An 18,451-nucleotide genomic window follows, 5' to 3' on the forward strand; every position below is an offset into this window, starting at 1 on the left:
ATTTTGTGTAAGTTATCAAGTGCCACCCATTTACGGTTTACATTGTACAAGCCAACAATTCTAAAATGTGAAAACGTGGTATAAGTGTTAAAACAAAGATGACATCATATCTTCAGCCGGTGCTACTGCCTTTCCTTGTTAAGATCAAGTTTCAATGACAGTCAGGTTTAGAGGTAGAAGAAAGTCGTGTGAAACAAAAAACGTCCTTCGTCGGGTACCTGATAAACTCCCTGACTTAAGGCCGAAGTTGAAGCAGTCAGACAGTAGAGAGAGAGTACGTTAAGAAGAGGTGGTCTCTAGGAATTGTAATACACCTTCATAGATCGATTTACCACTTTAATACCTGTTTCATGGAAGTTCTGCATTGAAAATCCTGTCCCCATTCGCGGATACTTAAGGTAAAGGCAATGGAGAAACAGAAAATGCCAAACAGAATGTGTTACTTTGAAATGTTGTCATTTCACTGACAGTGAAAAGTAGCTGCAACCTCAAACTTCAAAGGCCACTGACAGCGACTAGGTGCTAACTTGACCACGGCTGCTTTGTTGTGGCGAGTGTAGCGGCGCGCATCCTGAAATGTGAATGTCACTTATTTGCAATTGAAGATAGCCTCGTTTTAAGTTCTACGCTTTGTCAGCTTCATTGGTTGAGAAATCCGAAGTGCCTGGTATAAACTGCTGACATTTAAATAACAACATCGTTGCCATATAAATGGATTTACTTTTTATTTGCTTGATTCTGTAACACCATGCTGAGTATTGTGTTTTTTAGTAGAAGGATCCAGATTGCCCGGAGAAAACCCTCAGCTTTGGGAAGTTACTGATGAACTTGTTCACATGTGATGTGACCTCGGAATTCATACATTCACAAGGAATATCGAAAGATACTGTTTAAGAGCGGATAACAATTAGCAGAGACTGGTGAAATCCACCACACTTTCCCAGGTACGGAATGAAACAAAAACCAGTTAAATGGCGTACGAAGAAAAAGGAGCTGGATTTGATCTTATGAACTATATGCCGTCAAAGAGATTTTGTCATCCAGTGACTCAAAAGCCATGTAATAATACGGTCTAGGGATTCCATAATTCCACCCGTTTTCAGCCATATAAACTTTACTTTGTCTTCTACAGACAGTTCGCCACACAGGTTTAAGGAAATACCCAAAAGTATTGGGCACAGTTCTTCAAAGGTTTGTAAACAGTTAGTTCCGGTGTCAGCTTTAGGCTGGACTGAACACCAATCTGTTTTGTGTTACAACAAGACTGTTGTTAAGATGTCAGCGTGGCTGCAGTTTTGAGGCTAGTCAGAAAGTAAAGCAAACAATTTCTGGTTATGCTTTTTTTATTAGATGAAGAATATCCGTAGTAAACGTTCTTTTAAAACTATGTATGTGTTTTGATGCAGGTACAAGATAGCATAAGACGTAAAGGCATATTTCACAATCTAGCTAGCATATTGACAAACATTAAGCCTTGCACAATAAAACTGATTAAAAAACATTTTCATTCCTTCCGTAATTTCTGCACATATACGTACAACACTGACTGGTACAGTGCCAAATGATCACTGTTTATACATTGAGGCAGTACATGTCTCCTATGAAACTTTGTTAAAGGATACCGTTTTACAAAGCAATCATAATTTGTACCTGGCGTAACTTCTATGACAACATTTATTAAAGAGATTCACCACTATGGTGAATGCGCTGACCTACAGTTGCGTCAGCTTTGGAAAACGTGCTCATGGATGTGAAGACAATTTTGCATGGTAACTTGTTTCTTAACTGTATAAAATTGAAGGAAGAGGACAATATTTAGGTATAGTCGTCATGCTACTATTGTTTTGTGGAGATGTAGTCCAATATCCCATTATATTTTGGCAACTGATATATGATTTCTGGATTGTGGCACAACCAGGCTAGCCGGAATATAGAACGATAATAAGACTTCAGTATTCAGAGTTACCTTCTTTATATTTTCTGCAAAACTGATCTGTGGACGAGCTGTCTTCACTGTTCGTTGTCATGGAAATTATGCTAAGCGTAGTTTGCGACCTCTGCGTAAGACAGCCCACAAGAAAGGCCCTCGGTTTCTTACGTGGGTAAAGCAGAGTATATGTTTTCTTTACAATGAAAAAGTAACCATTGGGTGACAAACAGTGTAGTCAATCCATTGGTTATATATGTGTATACACATATAGTGTGCACACACCCAAGATAAAAGCTTTAGTATCTCAATGGTACAATTCATCAAATAGATAATCTGGTTAATAAATGATTATAGTGCACAAATTCCTCAGCAATGGCTTGTTCACAGAGGCCTGTAATTATGTCACAATTTTATCAAATTACTAAATGTACACTTCAGTGTAGATCGGAGTCGCCGGTTCAGATCAGCAATAAAATTCGTCTGATCCTAGTGAATGTTTTCGTAGATCTCCGAGCTTCTTTCTCCTCGTGGCACCTGGAGAAAAAAGATAAATCTATAAATCTGTGACACGTGAGGATAACTTAATCTAGACATATTTCTTTTCTGTGAAAAACCAGATTTGTTCAATTCCCAGCTGAATGCTAACGTCACACGCTAACGTCACATTTGTCTATCCTACACAGACGTTACATTTGTCTATCCTACACAGACGTCACATTTGTCTATCCTACACAGACGTTACATTTGTCTATCCTACGTTGACGATTACATTTGTCTATCCTACACAGACGTCACATTTGTCTATCCTACACAGACGTTACATTTGTCTATCCTACACAGACGTCACATTTGTCTATCCTACACAGACGTTACATTTGTCTATCCTACAAAGACGTTACATTTGTCTATCCTACACAGACGTTACATTTGTGTATCCTACGCTGACGATTACATTTGTCTATCCTACACTGACGATTACATTTGTCTATCCTACACTGACGATTACATTTGTCTATCCTACGCTGACGATTACATTTGTCTATCCTACGCTGACGATTACATTTGTCTATCCTACGCTGACGATTACATTTGTCTATCCTACGCTGACGATTACATTTGTCTATCCTACACAGACGTTACATTTGTCCATCCTACTCAGACGTTACATTTGTGCATCCTACACAGACGTTACATTTGTTTATCATATCCTACACTGACGTTACATTTGTGTATCTTATGCTCACTTGACATTTGTCTATCCTACAGTCACGTTACACTTGTCTATCCCACTCTCACGTCATATGAGTCTATCCCACGCTCACGTTACACTTGTCTATTCCACGCTCATGTTATATTTGTGTATCTTACAGTCATGATACATTTGTCTATCATACGCTCACGTTACATTTGTCTATCCTACGCTCACGTTACATTTGTCTAGCCTATGCTCATGTGGCATTTCTTCATCCTACGGTCACGTTACACTTGTCTGTCTCACGCTCAAGTTACATATTTTTAACCCAAGCTCACGTTACATTTGTTTATTCCACGCTAATCTTATATTTCTATATCCTACGGTCATGATACGCTTGTCTATTCTACGGTCACGTTACACTTCTCTATCCCACGCTCACGTTACATTTGTCTATCCTACACCAACGTAACATTTGTCTATTCTACACTCACGTTAAATTTGTCTATCCTACGCTCACGTTGCACTTGTCTATCCCAAGGTCATGTTAAATGTGTCTATCCCACAACTACGTTACATTTGTCTATCTCATTTCAACGTTCCATTTGTCTGTTTCACGCTCACGTTACTCTTGTCTATTCCACGCTCTTGTTATATTTGTATATCCTACTGTCATAATTCTTTAGTACGGAGTAAAACACCAATAAAATAAATAAATAAACAAACACGGTCATGATACATTTGTCTACCTTACGCTCACGTTGCATTTGTCTATCCTGCACCAACGTTACGTTTGTCTATCCTACACTCACGTTACACCTGTCTATTCCACGCTCTTGCTACATTTGTCTATCCTACCCTCACGTTACATTTGTCTATCGTGCGCTCACGTTACACTTGTCTATTCCAAGGTCACTTTAAATGTATCTATCCCACAACTACGTTACATTTGTCTATCTCATTCCCACGTTATATTTGTCTCTTCCACGCTCACGTTACATTTGTCTATTCCATGCTCTTGTTATATTTGTATATCCTACGGTCATAATTCTTTACTACGGAGTAGAACACCAATGAAATAAATAAACAAATACGGTCATGATACATTTGTCTATCCTACGCTCACGTTACACTTGTCTATCGTATACTCACGTTACATTTGTCTATGGTACACTCACGTTACATTTGTCTATCCCATTCACAAGTGGCATTTGTCTATACAACGATCATGATACACTTGTCCATTCCACGCTCATATTATATTTGTATATCCTACGGTCATGATACATTTACCTATCCTACGTTCACGTTCACGTTTGTCTGTCGTACACTCACGTTACATTTGTCTACCCTACAGTCACGTTACATTTGTCTATCCTATGCTCACGTGGCATTTGTCTATCTTACACTCACGTTACACTTGTCTATTCCACGCTCATGTTATATTTGTGTATCCTACGGTCATGATACGTTTGTCTATCCTATGCTCACGTTACATTTGTGTATCGTACACTCACGTTACATTTGCGTACCCTACACTCACGTTACATTTGTCTGTCGTACACTCACGTTACAATTGTTTATGGGACACTCACGTTACATTTGTCTATCCTATGCCCACGTGTCATTTGTCTATCCTACGGTCACGTTATAGTTGCCTATTCCACGCTTACGTTACATTTGTCTACTCCACGCTCGCATTACATTTGTCTATTCCACGCTTACGTTACATTTGTCTATTCCACGCTAATGTTATATTTGTGTATCCTACGATCATGATACATTTGTCTATCCTATGTTCACGTTACATTTGTCAATTCTACACTCACGTTACATTTGTCTATCCCACGCTCATGTTACATTTGTCTAACCCACGCTCACGTTACATTTGTCTATTCCACGCTCACGTTACACTTGTCTGTTCCACGCTTATGTTACATTGGTATATCCCACGCTCACGTTACATTTGTGTATCTTATGGTCATGATACATTTGTCTATTTTACGGTCACGTTACATTTGTCTAACCCACGCTCATGTTTCCCCTGTCTGTTCCACGCTCATGTTACCTTTGTCTATCCTACGTTCACGCTGCATCCGTGTACCCTACGCTCATAACGCATTCGTCTATCCTACGCTCACGTTACATTCGTCTGTCCTACACTCACCTTACATTTGTCTATCCTACGCCCACGTTACATTTGTCTCTCCTACGCTCACGTTACATTTGCCTATCACAACGCTAAAATCCCCTTTTCATATCTAATTCTTTGTATATCCCACACTCACATCTTTTCTATGCTCTCATAACATTTACTGTTCCTTATACGAACATAGCATTTGTTCCTTACACTCCCATAACAGTTGCTGCTCCTTACATTCACATAACAGTTGTTGCTCCTAACACTCACATAACAGTTGTTGCTCCTTACACTCACATAACAGTTGCTGCTCCTTACATTCACATAACAGTTGCCGCTCCTCACATTCACATAACAGTTGCTGCTACTAACACTCACATAACAGTTGTTGCTCCTTACATTCACATAACAGTTGCCGCTCCTTACATTCACATAACAGTTGCCGCTCCTTACATTCACATAACAGTTGCCGCTCCTTACATTCACATAACAGTTGTTGCTCCTTACACTCCCATAACAGTTGCCGCTCCTTACATTCACATAACAGTTGCCGCTCCTTACATTCACATAACAGTTGCTGCTCCTAACACTCACATAACAGTTGTTGCTCCTTACACTCATGTAGCATTTGTTTTTCCCGGTAATAACATCATTACATGTGTACCTTCATCATGCATATCATACATGTCAACATTCAGACTTACCTGGGCGGAACCATAACGTGACCTGACCTCTTGCTGAAGTCTTATATACCAGCCGCGTCCCTTGACAGTGGCGATAGCAGCATACAACGTTACGACGAAGGAAATCCCCGCCAGCACACACACACCGACCAGAAGACCTTTGGATGAAGCTTCGTTGTATTTAGGCCTACCTTCGATACTAGCCGTCTCTACAATGAAAGAAAATACAAGGTTTCTGATTGGACATTCCGCCACAGATGAACCACAGCATTCGCCAAAAAGGCAAATAATACAGCCTGACGACAGGTACAAATTTTATACATGTGACACGAGGAGAACGCTTAATGACGTTGATTATGCACAAGAGTAATATGTTGTATTTGTATGTTGTTGCATTTGAGTCGTCTATCTCTATCCTTGTTGTATTTGAGCCTTCTATTTCTATAAGTTACGCTGTATTTAAATCTTCTATCTCTGTACTTGTTGCTGTATTTAAGTCTTCTATCTCTATACGTGTTGTTGTATTTAAGCCTTCGATCTCTATACTTGTTGTTGTATTTAAACCTTCTATCTCTATACTTGTTGTTGTATTTAATTATACGTGTTGTTTTATTTAAGCCTTGTAATAAAACTACAATAGGCAGTTTGGTCATTGTTAGAATTTGTGTCAGTCCTCCATGTTTGTCGGTGGACAATATTTGTAGTCAGATTTAGGGGGGGGGGGGGGGAAATACAAGTGAACAACACCTTTTACATGTAGTGTACGTTTATATCCACCCAGCTACATGCAAAGACATGATAGAAAACCTCACCTTCTTGACAATTATCCCCCTTGTATCCAGTAGCGCAGCCACCTTCCTCACATGTCCCGTTGACGTGGTTACACGAGATGGCTTTCTTACAGTGACATATGTACTGACATTGCTCTCCGAACCAGCCGGTCGAACATTCTGGTGTAAACAAGATCGTCAGACATTCACACCAATAATTCTATGGTGCACACGATTGGGTGATAACTCGCACTATTTTTGGATCGTCAAGGTTAAAAATGTTGATAATTAATCTCTTCTTGCCTCACCTTTGTCAAGTAGTAGACACGCAAACTTTGACAGGTTGGTACCATGCTTGGCCTTTCTTTGTAGTGCCAATTGAATACAGCTTGGTACAGCTCAGATACTGTGTGGTACAGCTCAATATAACCGATTTTTAAAAAAAATTTTAAGAATTAAACTATAATTCTAGTATTAAAAAACAGCCAAAACTTCGATAGTAAATATCTGGACCAAACATGAGCAAATTAAATTTCACACAATAAAACTGAGTGACAAACAATTTCATCACCTCTGTATTTTCAGCACATATACATATCACAATTTTCTCCGAACCGTCCAGCTGGGCATTCTAATATAAAGAAAGACAACGAAAACTTAGACATTAAATATCTGGACCAAACATGCGCAAATTCTAATAAATCTATGGATAACAAATATAGAGATCATTCTCCCGCACTGTCCGGCATTTGTCCGAACCACTGTGACACAGGACACCACAGGTATCGTACACCGAAGTCCAGTGAGTGAACGACCACTTTTGCCCCTCACCGCCACCCTTCCCTCTTCACAGAGAGTGACGTACCTGTGTTACAATATGATCCCATGTACCCTGCTTCACAGCCCAGTGCATCACATCTTCCGTCCACTTTGTTACACGACGTCAAGTTCTTGCAGTGACAAACTCCTGCACAGTTCGTCCCATAGTTTCCGATCTCGCAGTCTGGAACAGCAAAAGAAAAGCCACAAAACATAAAATGAGGTCTTTAACCGAAGGAGGCACAATACATTCACTCTAAGGATTCCTCCGTCGTCATATGACTGAAAAATTTGGAAGTAAGACGTTAAAACCCCAAGCATCTGCTCACTCAAACCTCACTTTGCATGGACAGAGGATTTTTGCTCACTCCCTCGCTCTCACCGTTCTTGGAGCCCTAGAAGAGACGTATGGGTCCCATTAAAGAACTCTTCCTGCCCACACTGTATAGGATAACCTGCGCTGATATGCGTATCGCACAGACCAAACGAGTGGGAGATGGCTCTTTTCGCGCCTTTTGTATAGTCTCTAGACAGCACAGGTGCAAAACAGCGTTGTGGATATATTTTCAGCACACGTCCGCCTAATATAATCCAGGGTGTTAGTATTCCTCACGGTTCTACCCAACGTCTAGTACATAAAAAGTTTCCCTTAAACATTTCAATCCTTGGAAATGGAACAGCCAGCAAATTTTCGGTGTCAGATCTGAGCTGTGGCACTAGTCTACCCTCTCGAAGGTAAATTAAATCTCTGTACCTTCCTGACAATTGTCTCCCTTGAATCCCGCTTGACAATCTCCCACACACTGTCCAGTCTCCTTGTTGCAATCGATGTCCCACTGACAGTGGACACTTCCCTTCGCAGCGTTCTCCAAGCTCTCCATAACTGCAGGCTACAAAAAGAATCATAGAAAGTTGTATAAACAAAGGCAATTTCATGGGATTAAAACATATTTTCCTTCATTTTCCAGTGAGAATGATACACTTTTCTTGATGTTCAAGGGTGCAAAAGAAAATTAGCAATTTGACATCTCCAATTTGCGTTAAAATTTGTCCTTCTCTAAAACTTGATGCAATTTCGGGCCAAACTGCCCTCTTGTAGAAAATCGATACTGTAGCCAGAGGGTATGGGTGCCGTTTTACTTTCTTGTTTTTTTTTGTATCTTTTTTTTTTGTTTGTTTGTTTGTTTTCGTATTTTTGTTCTCTTTTTTTTTTGCTTATCTTATTCATAATAAGCAAAAGTTGTGAAAAGTAAAGTCCTCGTTCTCCTCTTCTTTCTAAGCGGGTTGACACATACCAGCTGATCGTCAATTCTGTGAAAATTTCACCAGTCAATAAACAACACCTTTTACATGTAGTGTACGTTTATATCCACCCAGCTACATGCAAAGACATGATAGAAAACCTCACCTTCTTGACAATTATCTCCCTTGTATCCAGTAGCGCAGCCACCTTCATCACATGTCCCATTGACGTGGTTACACGAGATGGCTTTCTTACAGTGACATCTGTACTGACATTGCTCTCCGAACCAGCCGGTCGAACATTCTAATGTAAACAAGACGTACAGACATTCAGACGAATAATTCAACCAAATCATGCACATTTTTGGATCATAAATCCCACTATTTCTGGATCGTCAAGGTTAAAAATGTCAATATTTAAACTCTTTTTACCTTACATTTGTCAAGTAGTACACAGGGAAACTTTGACAGGTTGGTACCATGGAGGGCTATTCCTTGTAGTGCCAACTGAATACAGGTTGGTACTGCTCAGTAACAGCGTGGTACAGCTCAGTTAACAGCGTGGTACATATTGTATAACCGTTTATTTTTTATTTCATTTTTTTCCAGTATTAAACTATCATGTAAGAATCTGATAATGAACTGTTCAATCTGCAAAAATAGCAACATATTTGGCATTTAATTGTTTCCAGTTGGTTACAGCTTCCTTTTCAGCTTTTTTGGACTAAGTGTAAAGAAATGGTTGTGTTCTCTTTGTTACATGAACGAATGTGTTACTACTTAAGAAACTGACTTTCAGGGTGCTGGTGCCAGGGGGTGGAGGGGGGGGGGGGGCAGGAGGCTGGTGGTCATGGCAGTACCACTTAGTTGCGAACCAACTTGCAGCAAGTGGTATGGGTGTTTACTTATTTATTTATTTGATTGGTGTTTTACGTCGTACTCAAGAATATTTCACTTATACGACGGCAGCCAGCATTATGGTGGGTGGAAACCGGGCAGAGCCCGGGGGAAACCCACGACCATCGGCAGGTTGGTGTCAGACCTTCCCACTTACGGCCGGAAGCCAGCATGAGTTAGACTTGAACGTAATGGGTGTTGACAGGGTTTAATGTCGTAAGATGTCCAATATGCATAACAGCCTTATTTACAAAATTTGACCTGTACCTTTTTTTTTGAATATGATTTCATGCTAACATAGGTGAAAATAGTTTCCTACGTGTTGCACTCCACCCCCACCCCACCCCTACTGCCTATTCTCCTCATTGACTGGCACGACATGTATATATTATTTTTACCATTGGTTAATACACGCTCATATAATATTCCGCCAAAACATGACGCTAACGTACGAAAGCAAAGCTACGTCAGGCTCTGAAAGTAATATTCCAAGTTCACCAGAAAATACTTTACACCTCAATCTAATGCCCAACGCGATTACGTGCGTTTATTTTATTCCATTTATCTCCCTTTGTGTGGTCTCTGACGTCTGCTTCTCTGTAAACAGATATGAACGACAGAAAAACATCAATGTATCCTAGCTCGCTGCATAACGTTACACAGTCTTCACCAACACACACTTCTATCACAGGGTGGCCCTTTGTATCCCGCTTCACGGCCCAATGTCACATCAAATATGACTTCCCTCTATCACAAGAAGACCCTTGGTATCCCTCATACGAACCATATCAAATGTGATTTCCCTTTATCTCAAAATGCCCCTTGGTATCCCATTTAACAACTCATTGAGTCACGGTCTACATCAAATGTGACCTACCTCTATCACAAGAAGACCCCTAATATCCCGTTTCACGACCCAATTTGTCACTGCACACAACAAATGTGACCTACCTCTATCACACAAAAACCCGTGGTATCCCGCCTCACAGCCCAGTGTGTCACACCATCCGTACACCTTGTTACACGACGCCGAGTTCTTACAGTGACAAATTCTTTCACAGTTCCTCCCGTAACTTCCGGTCTCGCATTCTGGAGCATTAACAAGAACACGATTTTCTTTTACATGGTCGAACTAAAGTAACATTAAGAAGATAATCAGCAAATTGCAGACTGTCGAGTGCTTCCTCCACCAATCACCAATATGTTGGCCGCCGTTGTACAAGTGAAATATTTATGAGCATAAGGCGCAAAATAAAGTAAATTATATCAAATAAATACATAAATAAATACATAAAGAGAATATAACGTATGCCGAATCTCGATTTGTGACTATTGTGGGTTATTTTTTTGTCTGGTTTTAATCTCCTTGAACCAGTCTACAAGGTACCTTCTTGGCAGCTGTCTCCTTTAAATCCATCAGCGCATCCCTGTGAGTCACATGATCCGTTGGCATGGTTACATGAGGCTATGTTTTCACAGTGACAACTGTACTCACAATTTTCTCCGAACCGTCCAGCTGAACATTCTAATATAAAGAAAGACAACGAAAACTTAGACATTGAATATCTGGACCAAACATGCGCAAATTCTAATAAATCTATGGATAACAAATACAGAGATCATTCTCCCGCACTGTCCGGCATTTGTCCGAACCACTGTGACACAGGACACCACAGGTAATGTACACCGAAGTCCAGTGTGTGAACGACCACTTTTGCCCGTCACCGCCACCCCTCCCTCTTCACAGAGAGTGACGTACCTGTGTTACAATATGATCCCATGTACCCTGCTTCACAGCCCAGTGCATCACATCTTCCGTCCACTTTGTTACACGACGTCAAGTTCTTGCAGTGACAAACTCCTGCACAGTTCGTCCCATAGTTTCCGATCTGGCAATCTGGAACAGGAAAAGAAAAACCACAAAACATAAAATGAGGTCTTTAACCGAAGGAGGCACAATACATTCACTCTAAGGATTCCTCCGTCGTCATATGACTGAAAAATTTGGAAGTAAGACGTTAAAACCCCAAGCATTTGCTCACTGAAACCTCACTTTGCACGGACAGAGGATTTTTGCTCACTCCCTCGCTCTCACCGTTCTTGGAGCCCTAGAAGAGACGTATGGGTCCCATTAAAGAACTCTTCCTGCCCACACTGTATAGGATAACCTGCGCTGATGCAAAACAGCGTTGTGGATATATTTTCAGCACACGTCCGCCTAATATAATCCAGGGTGTTAGTATTCCTCACGGTTCTACCCAACGTCTAGTACATAAAAAGGTTCCCTTAAACATTTCAATCCTTGGAAATGGAACAGCCAGCAAATTTTCGGTGTCAGATCTGAGCTGTGGCACTAGTCTACCCTCTCGAAGGTAAATTAAATCTCTGTACCTTCCTGACAATTGTCTCCTTTGAATCCCGCTTGACAATCTCCCACACACTGTCCAGTCTCCTTGTTGCAATCGACGCCCCACTTACAGTGACACTTCCCTTCACAGTGTTCTCCAAACTCTCCATAACTGCAGGCTACAAAAAGAATCATAGAAAGTTGTATAAACAAAGGCAATTTCATGGGATTAAAACATATTTTCCTTCATTTTCCAATGAGAATGATACACTTTTCTTAATGTTCAAGGGTGCAACGGACATTAGCAATTTGACATCTCCAATTTGCGTTAAAATTTGTCCTTGTCTGTTATTTGGGACAAACTGCCCTCTTGTAGAAAATCGGTACTGTAGCCAGAGGGTATGGGTGCCGTTTTACTTTCTTGTTTTTTTTTGTATCTTTTTTTTTGTTTGTTTGTTTTCGTTTTTTGTTTCTTTTTTTTTTGCTTATCTTATTCATATTAAGCAAAAGTTGTGAAAAGTAAAGTCCTCGTTCTCCTCTTCTTTCTAAGCGGGTTGACACATACCAGCTGATCGTCAATTGTATGAAAATTTCACCAGTCAGGAATTTGACTGGACTGGTCACAAGAAACGATGGTTATCCGGACAGGAGCGATTGGGGTCCGCAGATTTAGGGACAGTGCTGTGAGGACAAACATTAACACGTATATACATTCATTGTGAACTGTGACCATATAACAATGTACAAGTAGTGTACCTTGCTGACAGTTGTCTCCCTTGAACCCGGCAGCACAACCCTGGTCGTCACAAGTCCCATCCACTATGTCACACGATGCAATGTTTTTACAGTGACAGATACCCTGGCATTCTTCACCAAATCTACCTGCTGAACATTCTGACGATGGAAAAAGCAAGAAATATAAATAAAGCAAAAGATCCAGAAACAGTAAGAAATAAAACGTATTTATTTGTATCGTAGGTTCCGAAAACAGAATTCCCAGTGTATGTTCAAGTAGATACGGGTTCCGCGTTAAGAAGAAATCTTTCTTATTCCATTACTGCAATATCCACCATGTTTCAAAATGAAAAAAAGAAGAATATACTCTTGTCACGTAGAGTTAATATCGCGTATAAAACCAAATAGGCCACCGTCAGATGATATTTTGTTAATTTAATTATCTAACAGAGTGTTATGCCGTACTCAAGATTATTTCATTTATGTGATGGTGGTCATCATCGTGGATAAGGAAAACCGGTCTAGAGTAGGCTTGATCCCCACGACCATCCGCTGGTTGCTGTAGGACCTTCCGACATACGACGTGTGAGTAGGCCAGCATGCATAGGGATCGCATTGGTGAGAGGCCCCAAGGCCATTGTGCTGTGCTAGCACGCTAACCACTAGACCACGGAGGCATCCAATATTAATTTTTAAAGAAAGATAGACCAATACCTGAATAACAGTCAGTTCCGTTGCGTCCATCCGGGCATCCGTACGGGCACGCCCCTGTTACCCCGTTACACCATGTGGGAGCATACCGACAGTTACACAGACGATCACACTCGATTCCGAACCAGTATTCTCCACATCCTGTTTTATCAATATAACCATAGTCAGCTATATAAGTAACTCAGTCATAGAAGGTTACGAAAGAAAAGGAGAAATAGTGATAAAACGCATAAAATCACCCCAGTCAAGAAAATTTAAGCCAGTTATCTCCCCTGCCCCTTGCTTCCCAACTGAGGAAAAACAACACATTTAATGACTTCTGATAGATATGCACACATTTTCACATGACAAAAATAAATTGGGTCAACCTACAACAGATGAAGAGCTAGGAATTTGAAGATTGATCAGATGTGACACATGCTACCACGCAATTCTGCAGAGCTTTCTCAGAAAGCCACAAAGACAAAGTGTAACTGTATGTCGATCGTGCTGGTTTAATTTCAAATAATTGAGTAATACTCACTGTATACTTCCATATCGCGGATGGCAAGGCTCGTGTTCTTGGGGACGAGCAGTTTGATGTAAGGACCAGTCAAAGGCTGTGTACAGTTGATGACGTACTGTGATTTTCCAATAGCCGTGTTATCTCTGTAGCACAGTTTGGAGTTAATGAAATCAGACGACTCGCTAACGTAGATCTCGAAACCGGATAGGTCATTTAGGTCTGTAGCTGCAAAACGATGAAATTTAAAGAGGTTATACAAGCGATTTTTGGCAAAAAATGTGGGTATATAAAAGATATTCAGCTCTCCATTTCGCGCGTCTTTTGCATTAACCATCGATCACAATGTGGTCGTGGGTTTCCCCCGGGCTGTGCCCGGTTTCCACCCACCATAATGCTGGCCGCCGTCGTATGAGTGAAATATTCTTGAGTACGGCGTAAAACACCAATCAAAAAAAAAATCAATCGATCACAATGAAAGTTGTTGAGCAACTTTCGCACAAAATGCCCCAAGAGCTTAGTGAATGCTTGTAGTTGCTCTATTCACAAGTGCTCTGAGAATAGCTTCCACTCCAGCTAATAACACTGTTCTGTCCTGCCTATATATTTTCTGAAAAGACATCCCACTTCACTAAACCACACGAAGCTGATATCTACTAGCGGCAAAAGCTCTTGATATTCCGTTAGTCTCTGAGAATCTACGGCCTTTGTGTACTTTCGTGTAGACAAACTGATACAGCTACCCTCAAATTCAGAATGTAAAAGGCTGATGCTGCGTGAGCAAACAAGGCTATGATTGTTAAATTTTTGTAGACTAATAAGTATTTTTATCACCGAGACGCTACCGCCCATGCATGACAACAGCCTTTCAGTTAAAATCAACAGATCAATTATTTGTGTTCACATTCCTGCGTTAATCTCTAATATCATACCATCTTTGTTTATTTTTTCTGCAGATAGACTAAAACAGCCAGCCTCAAATTCGGAATGTACACAGGATGATGCTGTGTGAGGTAAAGATGAGCAAGCAGCACTATGATTGTTTTAGTACTGCGCACTAATAAGCATGACGTGTTTAGCTGACGCCATTTTCTCATTGTGACGTTACCTTCAATGGCCAGTCCTTGTGACGTCCTGTCATTACATTCAGAAGTTTATCGGTTAGTTTTAACAGAAAGTCTGTTGCCTGGGTGATTCTAGAACGTATTCTGTTATTGCAGCAGAATGTTCTTTTTAATATAACACACATATTCTATTGATTCTGTTAGATATTATGCTGAATATTACATTGTATTATATTAGACAGAATACATTCCAGAATCAGTGAGACGACAAACTTTTTAACAGATTAATTTGCATAAATTAATTTAAATTCAGAAGGCATGATGTTTCTTAACTTAGGTTTATACACGTATATACTGGTAGGCCAGAATGGTTTCCAACATGATACTTACAGAAAGGTCAAAATGGTGGTGAGGGATAAAATTTCATACCGAGAGATTTTCAAATCGCTATATACCCGTTTTAACACTTGAATAACGGTTTTGTTTCTACAATATATATCAAAGAGGAAAACATCCTAGCGTATATATAGGGCTGGGCTACAACGTCAGGTAAAATGTAAACGCACATACCTCCATTGTATATCTTAATGGTGTGTATGACATATGGGTACCCCGTTGCTCTTACTGTCACGTGCGGGTTAGCCTCTATATCAGAACGAAATACAGAGGCCAGATTCCCGTCAAAGGCCAGGTTGTCACTGTTAGACGCTGATAATTCACTACTCGATTCCACTGTTCCGGCTTTGTACACAATATTTTCTGTAGAAAATATAAATAGTTATAGGGTAAACACCCAAAACATGAAGAACGGAAGAGAGAAACTAAGGTAACTAAGGCAACTACGGCATGGTGAGAGAAAACTGGAGTTTAGTGCAGGTGTAAACAACAACCGCCCGGAAGATGATGTGAAAATAAAGAAATGATGTGAAAGAGTTTAAACCTGAGAACAAGCCAACTCACTTTAATTTTGTTATTATTTAGAAAAGAAAATGGTAATGCCCAAGGTTAAATGCGAATATTTTTCAGTACAGAACTGTGATACATTACATTTTTCAAAACCTGCCCCGAATATAGTTTATAGTTTACATACACTGTGTAAAAATGATTAATACTTCGTCTTAATCGGTATACAATTCAAGGTATGTGGTATCAGTCACATACATATTTCTTCCGTGAAGTAGTTCGTTTCACAGTTCATTCTGCGAATACATTCATAGATCTATACATTTACGCGTTTAGAACGATGATATCAAGCGGTGTATGTGAGATAAGTGGTAAAAACACAATGTGTCGTCACTGGTCTGAATATGATCAGACATTGCCATCGTGGAATCCAAAGTTCCAAATGCATTTTTCTTGGTTGAAACAATTCTAAAAATATATATATGAAACTATTTTTGTGGACAGTCTATAATGGGCTTTCAACTGACATATACTGTTACAAACAGTTAATCATTATATGCATATATTGTCTCATGTACAAATGTTATCTTGTCACTTCACTGTTAACACTTATTCCCCTTTGAATTGTTGTTGTTATATGACAATAGATGGCGGTGTTGTCGTTGTCACGTCACGTGACTGTATGTAACTATGAATACCCTGTTCTGGCGGTAATCTCCAGTCTTTTGTAGATTCGCAACGACTCAACACTTAACTGGCACCGGTTAGAAGAGCTGAATAAACAACTTACAACAGGTCTGGAATCTTCCACTGGATTTAGGTGGTTGGGGTTTGGAAACCTACATAAGAACGGTCAGCCTCTGGATATTTAATAGTGTTAAATTAGTAGGAACTCTTTTACTCGTGTACGCCTTTGCGGACGCGTGCCCGTCCAAGTCAAATCGGCAAACCTGTTTACCTATTGTCAATAAATGTTCAGAAATGCATTCTCTGTGTTTGTTCGTTCTTGGCGTTTGCCTGGCGCTTGTCCATAACCGTGAGCCAAGACCCGGTCTAACAACACCCTATCCCTGAAAGTTTGTTGTGTTGAAAACAGTAGGTAACAATACTTCACATTAGTGTATAATTTCTCTTTAAATACGCCATTTAGAACTCGGCGATTCAAGTCACCCTCCAGGCCTATGTGCAAGCTTTGTGCATAGTCTATGTGCAGCGGACCTGAACTCAACACAACGTTACCTTCCAAACAGTCAGTCTGGCATTGTATGGCGGTCTATATGGCAGATACCTACTCACCTTTCTGACACGTGGGACCGCTCCACCCGGGCCGACATCCGAGATGCCCGCAATCCATCACATGCTCAGGCAAACAGACATCTGAGGAGGTTCCACACCGACATGCTAACAGACATGGGGGAGTGTGGGTGTTACATTGACCTAGGGATAGATCGATTAATTGGTTAATTGATTGATTGATTGATTGGGTGAATGATTGGTTGACCGGCTGATTGCAAACAACAACTTTCGTTGATACCTTTCATTCTGCAGGTCACTTCCCTGTACTAAGGCTGGTATTCAGTTCACGTGCTAAACACGCAAAGGACCCTGTTAGAGTGGTTAAAGCAGCGTGCAAGTAACAACACTGTAAAAACTACTTGTGTGCCAATACTGCACAGTATATTAGGCATGGCGAAAATGCATTTCCAAATATTTCTTTGTATTAGCAGTTTAATTTGACAAATCGACAATAACTTCTGCTTAAGTCGCTCACAATTTGTCTAACAGTTGTATACCTAGCATGCGCAAATTTGCTGTCAGTCAAGTAGGACTCATGAAGTGAGGGTTCAAACCCGGCCTTAGGCAGGGAATTTGTTTCTAAACCACCGCCCCCCCCCCCCCCCCCCACTTCACAAACCACCACACACACACTCGTGGCCACGAAAAAAAGATTACTATATTTAAATCAGGATAACGAAAATTTCTCCTGCGCCACAGTAAAGGGCTACTGGCATTATGGTCATTCGGTGCAATGTAAGAATTTAAATATTTATTTTCTAGTTTTTAGAGTGTAAAAAATAATTATAGTTTTCAGCAGTCTATCTGGCAATAAATAAATATTTATATGCATTTAATTATATATTTATTTGATTGGTGTTTATGCTGTACCCAAAAATATATCGCTTGTAAGACGGCGGCCAACATTATGGTGGCTGGAAACCGGGCACAACCCGGGGGAAACCCACGACCATCCGCATGTTGCTGCTGGACCTTCCCACACACGGCCGGAGAGGAATCCAGCATGAGCTGCACTTGAAGTTCAAGCGACGGCATTGGTGAGAGACTCCTGGGTCATTATTTTGCGCTAGCGCGCAAATCAACTGAGCCACGCAATGTAAAACTGCATGGAAATAAATTTAGAGGACACCTTGTGTATTAAAGGGGAAATTGATCAAAAAAGAAAACAGGAATAATTACTTCGTAACGTCTTTACTCTCAAGCATGAATATTAGAACTTT

At 40.4% G+C, this 18,451-nt stretch overlaps 1 protein-coding gene across 2 annotated transcripts; it reads right to left on the bottom strand.

Annotated features, from left to right (window-relative positions):
* Positions 1-1,479: 1,479 nt before the first annotated feature.
* On the bottom strand, positions 1,480-17,367 carry LOC135463169 (cell death abnormality protein 1-like). 2 transcript variants are annotated; one of them, XR_010443532.1, is made up of 13 exons: positions 17,232-17,367; positions 15,603-15,791; positions 13,990-14,196; positions 13,470-13,607; positions 12,777-12,914; positions 12,065-12,199; positions 11,433-11,570; positions 11,061-11,198; positions 10,625-10,762; positions 8,943-9,080; positions 8,289-8,424; positions 7,581-7,718; positions 6,763-6,895 (listed from the first exon to the last, which is right to left on the bottom strand). XR_010443532.1 is itself a non-coding variant. In XM_064740486.1 (12 exons), the coding sequence occupies exons 1-12, from the start codon at positions 17,287-17,289 to the stop codon at positions 2,417-2,419; spliced, it is 1,653 nt and encodes a 550-aa protein (XP_064596556.1). In that variant the 5' UTR covers positions 17,290-17,367; the 3' UTR covers positions 1,480-2,416. The 2 variants fall into 2 exon arrangements, 1 of the variants encoding a protein (XP_064596556.1); XM_064740486.1 differs by lacking the exons at positions 6,763-6,895; positions 7,581-7,718; positions 8,289-8,424 and adding exons at positions 1,480-2,464; positions 5,967-6,154.
* Between the last annotated feature and the right edge of the window lie 1,084 nt (positions 17,368-18,451).

The sequence above is a fragment of the Liolophura sinensis genome, chromosome 2 (genome assembly GCF_032854445.1).
Source record: "Liolophura sinensis isolate JHLJ2023 chromosome 2, CUHK_Ljap_v2, whole genome shotgun sequence".
Taxonomy (NCBI): Eukaryota; Metazoa; Mollusca; class Polyplacophora; order Chitonida; family Chitonidae; genus Liolophura; species Liolophura sinensis.